Source organism: Nyctibius grandis, chromosome 8 (genome assembly GCF_013368605.1).
Source record: "Nyctibius grandis isolate bNycGra1 chromosome 8, bNycGra1.pri, whole genome shotgun sequence".
NCBI classification, from domain to species: Eukaryota; Metazoa; Chordata; class Aves; order Nyctibiiformes; family Nyctibiidae; genus Nyctibius; species Nyctibius grandis.
This window is the reverse complement of record NC_090665.1, coordinates 46,918,812-46,932,257: the sequence shown is the minus strand read 5'-3', so window position 1 is coordinate 46,932,257 and position 13,446 is coordinate 46,918,812. Positions and strand designations below refer to the sequence as shown.

General features: G+C 49.3%; 1 protein-coding gene across 1 annotated transcript in view; it reads right to left on the bottom strand.

Moving 5' to 3' along the window:
* Window positions 1–8,518: 8,518 nt before the first annotated feature.
* Window positions 8,519–13,446, bottom strand: part of PATJ (PATJ crumbs cell polarity complex component) — a 147,010-nt gene continuing 142,082 nt past the window's right edge. The window contains exons 42-44 of the mRNA XM_068407131.1: window positions 12,854–12,957; window positions 11,100–11,223; window positions 8,519–9,156 (exon numbers count right to left, since the gene is read on the bottom strand). Coding sequence (XP_068263232.1) covers window positions 9,010–9,156; window positions 11,100–11,223; window positions 12,854–12,957 — 375 coding nt within the window. The 3' untranslated portion in view covers window positions 8,519–9,009. The remainder of the gene's footprint in view (window positions 9,157–11,099; window positions 11,224–12,853; window positions 12,958–13,446) is intronic.

The window sequence follows — 13,446 nt, the reverse complement described above, 5'->3', positions numbered from 1 at the left end:
CTCCTTTATGTATCAATAAACTCGAGTTAAGCCTTTACTGGTGTTTGCTGCTGTGCCTGTCCCCATCGCCGCGGTGGCGCGAGGCAGCAGGGATGCTCTGATGGTCAGACAGAGCCCTAAGTGCAACGGGGTGGAGAAGGACAGCCCGTGGCGCTTGGCAATCCCAAGCACAAATCCAGGCTGGGAGGAGAATGGGTGGAGAGCAGCCCTGAGGAGAAGGACTTGGGGGTGATGGGTGACGAGAAGCTCACCATGAGCCGGCAACGTGCGCTGGCAGCCCAGAAAGCCAACCGTGTCCTGGGCTGCATCCCCAGCAGCGTGGCCAGCAGGGCGAGGGAGGGGATTCTGCCCCTCTGCTCCGCTCTTGTGAGACCCCCCCTGCAGTGCTGCGTCCAGCTCTGGGGGCCCAACATAAGAAGGACATGGAGCTGTTGGAGCGAGTCCAGAGGAGGCCACGAAGATGCTCAGAGGGCTGGAGCCCCTCTGCCCTGGAGACAGGCTGAGAGAGCTGGGGCTGTTCAGCCTGGAGAAGAGAAGGCTCCGGGGAGACCTTCTAGCACCTTCCAGTGCCTGAAGGGGCTACAGGAAAGCAGGAGGGGGGCTTTTTACAAGGGCATGGAGTGATGGGATGAGGGGAAAATGGTTTTGAACTGAAAGAGGGGAGATTGAGATTAGATATTAGGAAGAAATTCTTTGCTGTGAGGGTGGTGAGACACTGGCCCAGGTTGCCCAGAGAAGCTGTGGCTGCCCCCTCCCTGGCAGTGTTCAAGGCCAGGTTGGATGGGGCTTGGAGCAACCTGGTCTGGTGGAAGGTGTCCCCTGCCTGTGGCAGGGGGGGTTGGAACTAGATGATCTTTAAGGTCCCTTCCAACCCAAACCATTCTGTGATTCTATAATTCTATGACTGCACGTACCTGCACATCATTAAATCAGTCAGTTTTGAGGCATTCCTTCAGATCTGTGACCCTCCCCGGAAGGTCTTGGAGCCCCAGGTCACTGCACAGACATGGTGGGCTGGGTTTTTTTTGCAAGAATCACTCTGAATTGCATTCCTGGGTGCTGAGCACTGAGCACCCAGCACCCAGCGCCAGCATGAGCACCCATTGCATCTCCACCAGGCCCCAGCTGCAAACAAGAAGAGCCATAATACCATTTTATGACAATTTTCACAGAATTTTTTCCCCAGCAGCTCTGGAACCACGCTTGCAGAGAGGAATTGCACTCTGACCCTCGCTGCCTCCCCGAGGGAGGTGAACTTTCTGGCTTCAACATACTAAATGTGGGAGATTTTCTGCTAAGGATTGGGGTGGCTTTGGGAAGCTCCTGCCTCCTCCTGCCTGCGGGATCCCTTGGGACACGGAGCTCACCATAGTGCGGTTCAGGGACAGGGCACGTTATTGTGGGGCCGTGCTGCAGCTCCGCAGACTTTGCTGCCTTCCCCCCGCCTCCCTCCTCGTGTTCCCAGCCCTGCAGCCCAGGCTGGTTAACTACATCCCCAGAATGTTTATTTTCATTCCTTTGCCTCATATTTCCTCTTTTCCCCTCAAACCACTTCCCCAGGGAGGAGCAGCTCCCACGGGGGTGACCCCCCGGAGCTTCTCTGCTCATGCAAGGGACCGTGGATGGTTCAGCGCTGCCCTCAGCACCTCCCAGTGCCCAGCATCCCTCTACCAAAGTACCAGATTGCACAAAACCAACAGAAAATCGCCTGCGGGATCTCAGTGCCACGCAGTGCCCAAGAGCCAGCCTTAATTTATATATTTCGATATCATGTTAGAGATCCAACTAAATATAGGCAAGCAAAAATACATCCCCAGTGCGAGCTCTGTACAATACAAATGGAGACAATTAAGTCACAGAAAGGAAAGAAATTAATCTAATGATCTTTACGGGCTCACCATCTAGGGGCTGATGAGCTGTGAAGGGAAAGAATGACGGGAAACTCAGCTGAGCATGATTTTTCCACTCTCCTTATGGCCATTTCTAGCGTGTCCCTTTCTTTTGCTGCAAGGAGGGGAGCAGGGACTCTGAGGGGCTGATCCAAAGCACCTCCATGGTCATGGGGAACCACGTTGCTCTGCATAGCCCTGAGCATCCATACTGGGACTGAAAATGGGGTGACTTCCAGTGATTCTCTGGGTTTTCCCTCTAATTTACTGAAAACCTTCAGAGAAAGCCCTCCGCCACACAGACGTTGTCCCCTGACCCACATGCACGTGAGCCCGTTGGGTGTCCCGGGGATGCTGGGACTGCCTGAGCCCGATGCTGGACACCGAGTGCTTCGGTGACGGAACAGGGATGAGAAGGGGGGATGGTGGTGCCAAAGGGGAGACGCCAGAGGAACAGCAGCCAACTCCACCCAAGGTCCATCCTGGGGAGAAGGGGACCCTAGATGCCTGGAAACATTCAAGGTAGGGGACCCTAGATGCCTGGAAACATTCAAGGTCAGGTTGGACCTGAGCAACCCGATGTAGTTGAAGATGTCCCTGCTCATTGCAGGGGGGTTGGACTAGATGGCCTTTAAAGGTCCTTCCAACTCAAACCATTCTGTGATTCTGTGCCCCATGCCTGGAGACGTCACCTCCAGCTCCACGGCAAACGCTGATTTTGAAGCGACTGTATGAACACGTGGTGTGTGACCATGTAGGGGCCACCCTGGGGCCGTGCCTCTCCCCACAGGCCACCGCTCTGCCCCCAGCTGTGCCCTGGCAGACCTCGCTGGTTGCTGGACCCAACCAGACCCACGTGAGACCCTCTCACCCCAGCCAGCTGCCCTCTGCGCGTGGTTTGGTGGCAGTACCCACGCCAGATACAACACAGAAAAGAAACAGCCGGCAGCTTCCCCCCTCTTTGCTGAAAACCAGATGCTCCCAAATTGTTCCTCCCACCGCTCACGAGCTGCCAAGGCGTGGGAGCGATGCCTCCCCGGGGGCACTGGCGTTGGGAGGCAGCATCCAGAAATTTTGGGAGGGGGACACACATAGAGCTGGGGCCACACTGTGCCCCCCCGGCGCAGGAGGGCCCCTGCGGCCGCCCCCGCGCCGTCCTGACATCAGCTGCGAGATATGTGAGGAATGAAAACGGTGGGTCCGTGGCTGAACCTGCGATGCCCGTGATGTGGCAGGCCCTGACAAAAGGCTGCCTTGTGCTCAGCGCCTGCATCGTGGGGTGGGAAAAACAACCCGGGTCTTGCGGGAGGGGTGTCCGGCTGGGGGGGGATCGGCAAAGCGGGCTCCATCCCTGCTGCAGGGATGCAGAGGGCTCCTGGCATTGGCTTGAGAGCATATAAAGCAGAAAAGGGGATGAAATAATTGTAGTAATTTGCTGATGTTGTCCAGGCTGCTTTAAATGTCGCAGCTAGCTTTTGCTGAAGGTTAACTCATTCCCTGCGCTGTAAATACCAGGTACCCTCAGCCCGCGGCACAAGAAATGTCCGTCGGCCTCTGAAACGGGGCTGTGGCCGCACTCAAAGCACAAGGAGAGAGCAGCCCACCTCAAGCCCTGTGCAGCTGGTGAATGCAGCCTCCGCGGGTAATTAAATTAACGGGCCGTTCCCAGGCGGTGGGGATGTGCCTTGGCTGAGCTCCTCAGACAGCTGTGGGCAGCTCCTGCCCACTGCCTTCCCATGTGGGGTGATGACTGGGTGCTGGGATGAGCCTCCTGAGGCTTAAACACTGTGGGAGAGACAAAAAACGGTGACTGACAGCTTTCTCGGGTCCGAGTCGAAGCACAGGGTATGAAACACAATAAATTCATAGAATTACAGAATGGTTTGGGTTAGAAGGGACTTTAAAGATCATCCAGTTCCAAGCCCCCTGCCATAGGCAGGGACACCTTCCACCAGACCAGGTTGCTCCAAGCCCCATCCAGCCTGGCCTTGAACACTGCCAGGGAGGGGGCAGCCACAGCTTCTCTGGGCAACCTGGGCCAGTGTCTCACCACCCTCACAGCAAAGAATTTCTTCCTAATATCTCATCTCAGTCTCCCCTCTTTCAGTTTAGAACCGTTCCCCCTTGTCCTGTCACTCCACACCCTTGTAAAAAGCCCCTCTCCTGCTTTCCTGTAGCCCCTTCAGGTACTGGAAGGTGCTAGAAGGTCTCCCTGGAGCCTTCTCTTCTCCAGGCTGAACAGCCCCAACTCTTTGAGCCTGTCTTCCTGCTTTCTCTTTCCTCCCCGAGTCTTGCCCATGCAGGTGAAAGAGATCAGCACCTCTTGGTTTATCACCCCGAAACTGCCCCGTCAGCGGCTTAGATGGTGTCAGCTCAGCACCTATCAGCAGAATTTAATATTCTCAGGAGAGGTGAACGTCTCGGCAGCAAAGGCAGATTTATTTGCTGCTGGGGAATGAGCTGCCGCAGGGGCAGCGCGTCGGGCACACCGACAGCATCTCCCCTTTGGGGTCTGTGGGGCCCAGCACCCCGTCCTGCCCCCACAGCTCAGCGTGGAGGGGCCGCTCAGCCCCGCTTTTGCCAGGGAGGAGGGCAGGTAGCAGCAGGGGTGAGCTGGGCCATGATTTCTTTTCCTAGAAATCTCTCATCGCAGTACCCAGGCGTCTCCTGCTCGTAGCACCCACCTCTCTGCAGGGGAAAAAGCCAGCTCAGGGGGTTGGGAGTTGGGCTGAGGGGACGGAGCATCCTCAGAGCATCCCTTGGGGCAGCCCCTCTGGCAGGGCCACCAGCCCCGGCCTGAAGGCAGGAGAAATACAATATTTTGTCAATTGCTCCATCTAGTGCCATTCCAGCAGAAAAAGCGGCTGGAGCACAGCGCTGGGAGCCCGTGCGGCCGCCATGGCTGGGGCCTGCACGGCTTCCCCGGAGGGGGCTGCAGCCGTGGGGTGAGGATGCGCCAGGTCCCTGACCTGGTCCAGCGCCGGTGACACCCCCTGGTCCAGCGCTGGTGACATCCATCAGGCGACGGCAGCCGTGCGCAAGGGGCTCAGGAACGCGCTGCCTCCGCCATATGCTGCTTGGTGGGATGAGAAGAAGAGTAACAGAAGTACTAAGTGATTTCTTAACAGTTGAAAATGCTGATAGGGCATCTTATGTTTTCAAGGGCAGATGTTTCCATGGAAGTGTTCACAGCCCCATTTTGAGAGAGATGAGAGAACTATAATGGCCAGCAGGTCGAGGGAGGGGATTCTGCCCCTCTGCTCTGCTCTTGTGAGACCCCCCCTGCAGTGCTGCGTCCAGCTGTGGAGGCCTCAACATGAGAAGGACACGGAGCTGTTGGAGCGAGTCCAGAGGAGGGCCACAAAGATGCTCAGAGGGCTGGAGCACCTCTGCTATGTAGACAGGCTGAGAGAGCTGGGGCTGTTGAGAGTTGGGATTGTGCGTGTTAGAGAAGAACGTGTCCACTGCTGCTAAAAGGGAAAACAATGGCCGTGACAGCGTTTAACCAGAATGTAAATACAGCTGCATTATGGAGGTAGAAGCGTGAAATCGTGGAGAAAGATGATAATGGAATTATATATCAATGCTCAGCACAACTGTAAAAACTGATGTTTTATACATTAAATTCATTCATGCCAGTTCTTTCAGGCGAAGGTACATTAACTGCTCCATCTCGGCATAATCATATTACCTCAACAGGCTCTATATATGTCATACATCCAGGGTGGTAATCACCATTTGATTAATTACACGGAATTTAGAGGCATTACAGCGACTCCTTACGCAGCAGTGTGATGTGACGGAGTCCCCTCATCCCTCCGGGCTGACCTGCTGTCCGCACCGGCCTGCCCTCCACGGCCCACTGCAAAGAGCAGGTTATTCCCTGTCTCTCCAGGTGAGGAAGCTGATGGAGGGACTGTGAACAGCTTGTGGCCCTTCTAAAAGAAAAGGCTCTGACAGCTGAATCCTCAAACCAAGGACAGAACCCTTCCCACCAGCACCTATGAGCTGAAATGGTGGTGAGTGGCACCTCTGAAGGGCTGCGAGATGCCTACGGTACAGATGCTCCTCCTGCAAGCATCCTTTGTGTTGAGTTTGATTCCTCCTGGCACAATAACGATCACTTGGCATCTTTGTCTTCACCTCCTGGCTTTGCTGCCTGTGCACCTGATTCTCGGTCTCTCAACTGAGACACTTCTGTTGGTGTTCCCCTGATTAAAAAGTACTTACCAGGCTAGAGCCACCTCGATGGGTGGCTGTGGCTTTCTGATAGAGGGCAGAGGGGCACGGGATGGCTCCCTGCGACCGTCTCACCTGGGAGCAATCCTGTTACCTGGAGGCAGAGCCTTGGCTGGCTGTCCCCACAGCTGGCTGTCCCCACGGCCTTCCATCACGCTCCTGCTCCCCGAGAAGGTCAATCACAAGCACTACTTGGAACAGCAAACAAAGACATCTCATGCAATAGATTTTAACAGTGACTTAAATTAAAAAAAAAGCACAACTACTTACGTAACTGAGCTTTATTTAGAATCTTTGAAGTCATAAAATGCCTCATTTTACTGATATACATAAACATACAATCAGGAGGTTTAATTGCTTTTTTTCCCTTGCACAGAAATAAAGTTTTAAACAAACCAGAACACCTCAACCCAGACAAGCGTAATGCAGATTTAATTATCTAAGTTGGTCCTGTACATACAGCACACGCTTCTCCACGTGGTCACTGGTCTATCAATTAGTTGCAATATAATTTTTGGCAGTAATATATTCAACACACAAAGTGCAAATTACAAGAAGCAGAAAATGTTCTCTCTCATTCTGAGCAATGAGAAGTGCAAAATATCTCAGCCCATAAATTCTATTCTTTATGTATACGAACAGTATGTGCATAAGAGGCTAATAAATAGCCGTGTAAAACTTCATAGATTAAATGTGGCAACATCTTACAGGAGGAATGCAACGGTTATAAAAACGTAATCAGAGGAATCATTACATTCTGTTTATAAATCCCATACGCTATTTCTGAGGGTACCTCTTCACTTGTCACCTACCTGCCTTTCACTCCTGCGTACCTTGGATGCTTCGGCAACCAAAGGCAGATAGTTAAAAACTCCCATTTGCTACATCTGAATATTTCTGTGCATCTACAATCAAGGTTCCCCTAACGCTTCACTTGGCAAATCAAACAGCACAGTGGGAATCCACTGAAGACGTGAGGTCTCTTCCAGGCACTATGAAGGGAATACCCACTAATGGCTCCACCAGGCTAAATGCACTTTGTGATTACCTAAAGTGAAAGAAAACTTTTCAATTAAATAAGGAAAACCGTTTCAATGAGAGCTAATCAGAGCTTGCTTGTTTCAGTGCAGTTCATCTGGCTTCAGTACCTGTTCTGTTACGTAAAATGGGGGAATACCCGCCCTAGCTAAACCACACTGAACAACAAACAGTACCTTTAACACTGACCCTGCACTACTCAGTTATTATACTACAGATTTTGAATATTCTTTCCATTTAATTTAATTTTTCACATAAAATGAGCAGCCAATTTTGACCCCTCCCCACCCTTTCATTTCTCCCAGCTACATCATCATTATAAATTACACCAAACAGTCCAAATCAGACTGGGCTGCTTCCTCTAAAACCCTACTGCTCCTCTGGATAGGAAGATTAAACCATTAATCTGCCTGCCAAATTCATTTGCTAAATCACTAAGGCTACGGTCATATAATCACTGCAGGAACGGCTGCGACACGTAACGAAGTTGCTAACTTTTGGCTGAACGTTCCTGCATCCCACCACGCAGAGCGGGACAGGCCTTGGGAAGGCTCCTCGTGGGCTTCAGCGTGCTCTCATCTGGCTTAGCTTAAACCAAAAAAATAGTTGGTTGCTTCAACTGAGCCGTCTGAGGGGGCTGAGGAACCCCTGGGCAGGACGGGCACGGCAGCCAGCCCCAGGAGGACGTGGTCTCTGTGGTGATCATCTCACCACCGCCCGGTATGATTTGGTATTATCCAGAATGGAACTCCAGCAGCCCCAGGGAGAAGCATCCTCTGTGATCCAGGAAAGCCTCTTCCTGCACTATCTGATCCTGGGGAGACTCTTGGAAACGTAAAACGGTTTGTTGGTTTGGATTAACTTCATCTATCCTTAATAACGACGTGCAGAGGGACTGCTCACCATCGTTACTAGAATCACAGGATCACGTTGCCGAAGCAAACTTTTGTCTTCATTAAAGTTGCAGGATGAACAATGACGCTGCAACTTGGCACGACAACAACCGCCTTTGTATGCAACCTGCCTGGCATATATCAGCACATTTCTCCTTCTTTAAAAATAAAATTAGAACAGAATGAGATAGGTGGTTGTTGTTCATGCTGCCTAAATATCTGAAAAGGCTCAAACATTTTAAAAGCCTAAAAAAATAAATTTCCCTCTCCCCTAGTTTATTTTCCATGCTAGAGGCTGCAAATTGACACATCACAGTAATTACCTCTGACTAACTTCCACAGACCTACCCAAAGAGATAAACATGAGAAGTTCACATTTGACTATCAGACTTACTGTGCCGAGCACAAATAATTTCCCAGAGGAGAATTTGATATTTCATCATTTGGAACAGTGGTAATTTAATTACATTGCTAATGTTTTCTGGCATACTTGAAAGGACAATTAGCATAAGTAAATCATGAGTGAGATGACAAGTCACTCGGCATTTATTTCTGCTCATCAGATGAGATCAAGCTGATGATCTAAATTCTCTTTTGTGTGCGGATTGATTCCAGGTTCAGCAGTTGTAACCAGGGTTCAGACTAGTGGGGACAAACCGATGTATAAATAAAGTAACAGGGACATTGTTCTTTCTTTGAAGTTCCTTAATTAAACTTGTCCAGAGAAACCTCAAAAGCCACCAGAAGCAGGGGAGGGTGAGGAGAAAGGCTGATAAATGGGGGAGGCTAAATGAAGCTCGGGATGCACACTACCCTTTCTGGCAATGGGGTGAATACTGATTCATTTCTGCCAGAGTTTGCTTTACAGCCTGCTCAGGGCTGAACAGCGTTATTATAGCTCTGCTGATGGTCTAAAATAATTGTATTTATCTCCGCGAGCGCAATGACATTCACGATAACACCGTTAACGTTACAGTTCCTTTCTGGCGCTTCAGAATAGCTACAGCTTGCTCATGAGTTACACCTTCCAAAGCTTCCCCGTTAACTGCTAAAATCTGGTCGCCGCGCTTCAGTCTGCCGTCGTCCGCAGCTGCTCCCTGCAAACGGCAAAGCGAGGCGTTAGCGGCGGGTACCATGGGGCCCTCCCGTCCCTCCTGATGCTGATGGGTGAAATGAGGAGGCAGCACTGGAAATCCCACCGTAACGGGGTGGGGGACATGGGGAATAGAAAGGGTCATTAGACATTGGAAGGGGCTGCCCAGGGAGGTGGTGGAGTCACCATCTCTGGAGGGGTTTAAGAAAAGACTGGACATGGCACTTAGTGCCATGGTCTAGTTGACATGGTGGTGTCAGGGCAATGGTTGGACTCGATGATCCCAGAGGTCTCTTCCAACCTGATTGATTCTGTCATTCTGTGAATAGTTCTGAGGTGTCCCTGAGTGCTTCAACCATTGCCCATCGCTCACCCAACCCTGTCAGGTCTGGGGCAGTGCAGGGGGTGATAGACCCCCGGGAAGAGGAGAATTGGCTCATCCCTGAAAAAACTGCAGTATAAAGACTGGTTTCTGGCTTTTATGATTATGGAGAGACTTGTTAAAGCAACATTTAAATGTACTCCACACCCAGAGCTGAGAAAGGGGTTAAAATGTGGGGAGGGAGAGGGACGCAGAGCTCAGGCAGCAGAACAGCCTGGGCACTGCCTCAAGCCCCACATGGAGCTGGGCTCCACTGAAGGTCCTGAGAAGCTCCCACAGAGCTTTAGAAATGGCCGTTCTCCTCCAGAGGCCTCAGCGCAGCTCTTTTACCTACATCCTGAGCCCTGCCCTGCCCAGAGGTCGGCTCAGGGTGTCCATTTCTCCTCCATGGCCCCACCAGTGACTGCAGTGTATTCTAGCTTTGATTTAGGGTTTCTCAGCTGTGCTCACATCCAGAAACTCGTAAATCTAAGCATCAATTTAAAGACAATAACTTCCCATGTTAATAACTGAAAATTGTACAAAAAAACAGATATTTGTGGTTTGAGCCCTGGAATCACAGAAGCAGAGGAGACACGACTTCTACTCCACCTTCAGATGAAGTTTTCTTAATTATGTCATCTACCATGCCAGGAGCGCTGACACGAGTGACAGCAAGTAGACACAGAACAAACAAAACTGTCTGTGACTGACTTCAAGGTTACTTTATGTAAAGTATTCCTAATTCCCACTGTTTTTCTTTCCCCCACGTTTCCAGAACCCCCTTCACGTGGCCGTGCCTGACGTACCTTGCTGTCCCACGTTAAGCACACTGCCAGCAAGGGGATGGGTGGGAAAGGGGCATCTCTCCCTCTGCACCAGTGGTCATTCTGGGGCTGTCTGCCTCGAGGCTCTGCTGTACTGTGTTTCTTCCTCAGCCTCAGTGGCCAGAGACACTGCTGTACCTGGCTGGGACCGCAAAGTCCTTCCCTGACACTCAGGGTTGGGGTCAGAGATGGGCTAAGACAGCTGTGCCGTGAGCGGCTCCAGCACACGGGCGTGCAGTACTCACGGGGAGGGATGAGAGAGAAGCTGGAAGCAAGGGAGAATAACTAAAAGCCAGGACTGATGTGTAAGCCAATCCGTTATCAAGGTATGATGCTTTCCTCTGTCGGTGTTTTTTCTCACTGAGGTGACTATCTGAGCACAGCTGAAGCTCAGCCACAAGGACACAGCATCTCCGCAACTGCCTCTCTCCTGTACAGTGGGAAAAGTGATGCCTCCATGCCTCTTGGAAGGCTCTTTGAGATTTACAGATATAAAACTGTCTTATAAATATTTTAATGTATAAAAACAAGTTTCCCAAGTACACAGAGCGATTTTGCTGAGATGAAGTATCTTGTTTCAGCCATCAGTAATATCAAATATAAGCTGAGAAGCCAGCTGTGAGTTCTGGGTCCACTTACTCACATCAGTGTACTTAGACAGTACATTTTGCTTTCTACTACATAATATATTATCCACGCCAAATCTTACGTTTATTTTTAAAGATAATACAGAAAAAGGGAGGAAAAAAAAAAAGATACCTTGGCAAATATAGTCTTGACATAAATGGGCAGGTCTCCATGGGGACTTCCGTACCCCCCTACAATACTAAATCCCAGTCCATCAGAGCCTTTCTCCAAAGCAATAATCTTAGGCTGAGGTGCTCTGAAAACACAATAAATATCACTTAGAATAGCAATGTCTGTCTTGGGGGACTTTATGCAGAAGGAACACTTTCAGAGGTATTTATCTGTCAAGTTTTTCATACAGTCACAAACCACGGCTCTTGCCCTTGCGCTGGAATACGTTGTTCGTGTACTTCAGCTCCTCACTTTGAAAATACTTATTTTTAATAAGCGCTCAACAAGAGCTCTTATCTCTGATGCAGAAGTGAGAGTCCCCTGATCTGCAGTCGCTGCACGTACGGAAAGGAGAGTTTGCTTTCTTACCGGCCGAGCTGTCGTCTTTGGTCTGTGTAAGTGGCACAATTTCCTTACAGCATAATTTTATTTTATGACTTCAGAGGAATGAGTCTGATAGACAGGGTGCAGCCAGGAACACTTGTGTTTACAGTCTCAGCTCTACTGCAGGCTCTTTGGGCTCTTTTCTAACGACCTACATTTGTCCTACGTGCCTGTCCCTCGTAACCCCGGAGGCTGACTCCTAAGAGCTTCGAGCCTGAACTCTCTTCAGGGGCTTTTACTGTCTGCACTGAGCAAAGGAAGATTTTTGGTGGAATTTAGACCATTCTTATGTATATATCCATCTCAAATTTGAAAAAATAATTTCTACATATTTAGAAAAAAGTATTGTGGGCAAAAGCTGTTTGGCATCTTCCACCTGTATAAAGGTGTAGCCTATGATGACTAACATCCAGCCATTTCTTTAGGACAGAACGAATGCGTACGCCTACCTAATTCTGCTTCAAATTTCCTTGAAAATGAAAAGGGAATGAAAATCCTTTTGTGAAGTAAGCAATTTTCCTTTGAGAGCAGCAATAAAAACAGCATCTTGCATTGTAAGACTAGAGAATGCAGCATAAATAGCTTAACTTTTATACTGAGAACCCCCTGAGGTAGGGCAGCAACTTGCATCTCAGCTTCTTAAAATAAATATAATGAATCAAAGAATGAAAATGAAGAACATAATGAAGCTAATGAACCAAAATGAAGATCAAATGAATTTCACAATGATAACTGGAATGCTACAAGCTGCCCTAAAAAGCACACTATGGAGAATGATGCATGGCCGTGGGAGGGCTAGATCTCTAACTTCCATCACCATACAGAAGTGCCGTAAGTAGAAAATTTTTTAATCAGACTTTTTCAAATTGTAAAGCTAAAACGATTCAAAAGACAAAGAAAGATCTGGGACATGCTTTGAAACATTTCTCTCTGATACCAGGCTTTTTAACACCTCTTGCCTTGGGCTGCCAATGACAAATTATTTCAAATTGCTACAGTCATAACTCTTTTGAGGCAAGGAAGCCAACAGATAAGGGCACAACTATTGTGTCAGCAGAACACATTAGAAAAGAAAGGAGATGATTTTTTAACTGTCCAGAACTAGTGCTTGGAAACACATTTTGTGTTTATTTACTCAAGCAGTTTCTGACACCAGGTGAAGATGGACATGAGTCCACAATCAGCTTGGAGAAGCTCACAGTTACCATTTCAAATGTGATGGAAAATTAGAGAGAAAAGTAATGGGAGAGACCTCCTTCACCAGCCTCGGCTTTTCCCTTGCACGGGGCATAGAAATCCACCTCAGTTACGCAGACTAAGCACAAACTTACTCGGGATCTTCAGAAGGATGCTCAGAAGAAGAGTTAAGGTTGCATCCTGCAGACATGCTCTCCAGCTGGGTGGCAATGGCACTGATGTTGGTATCAGCCACGACCTAAACAGAAGGATGCAATGAAGTACTACGTGTGTTCACTTAATACCAAACACATCTTGGCTAATTACATAGAAAATAGCCGATACATTAGGAAAATCAATTGTTGATTTTTTTTCCAAGCAAATTTCAAATACAAGTCCTACTCCCTTAAATTTCCTGCTACTTCAATACTTATAAAGAATAGAGTCAATAGTAGCCACCTTTCTGGAGGTTAAATGCAAACTTTGCGTTGAAGCTTTCTTTTGCCTTTACGTGACTATCACTCAGACGGTGAGCAGAGGGGAACAGTCTTTCTGGATAACCCAGAGAAAGAGGTTACTTTGTCAAGGAAATAGGTACGACTCAGAGTCAACACACGGTGTCCAGGATTGGGCTTGAAAGTAAAGGTCTCCCTCAGAGAGCCTTTAATAACATATGGAGATCCAAGGGTCTATTGGGCTGTGGGGCAAAGGCCCTGAAATACCTCAAATTGGTCTGTTTGCTGAGTGG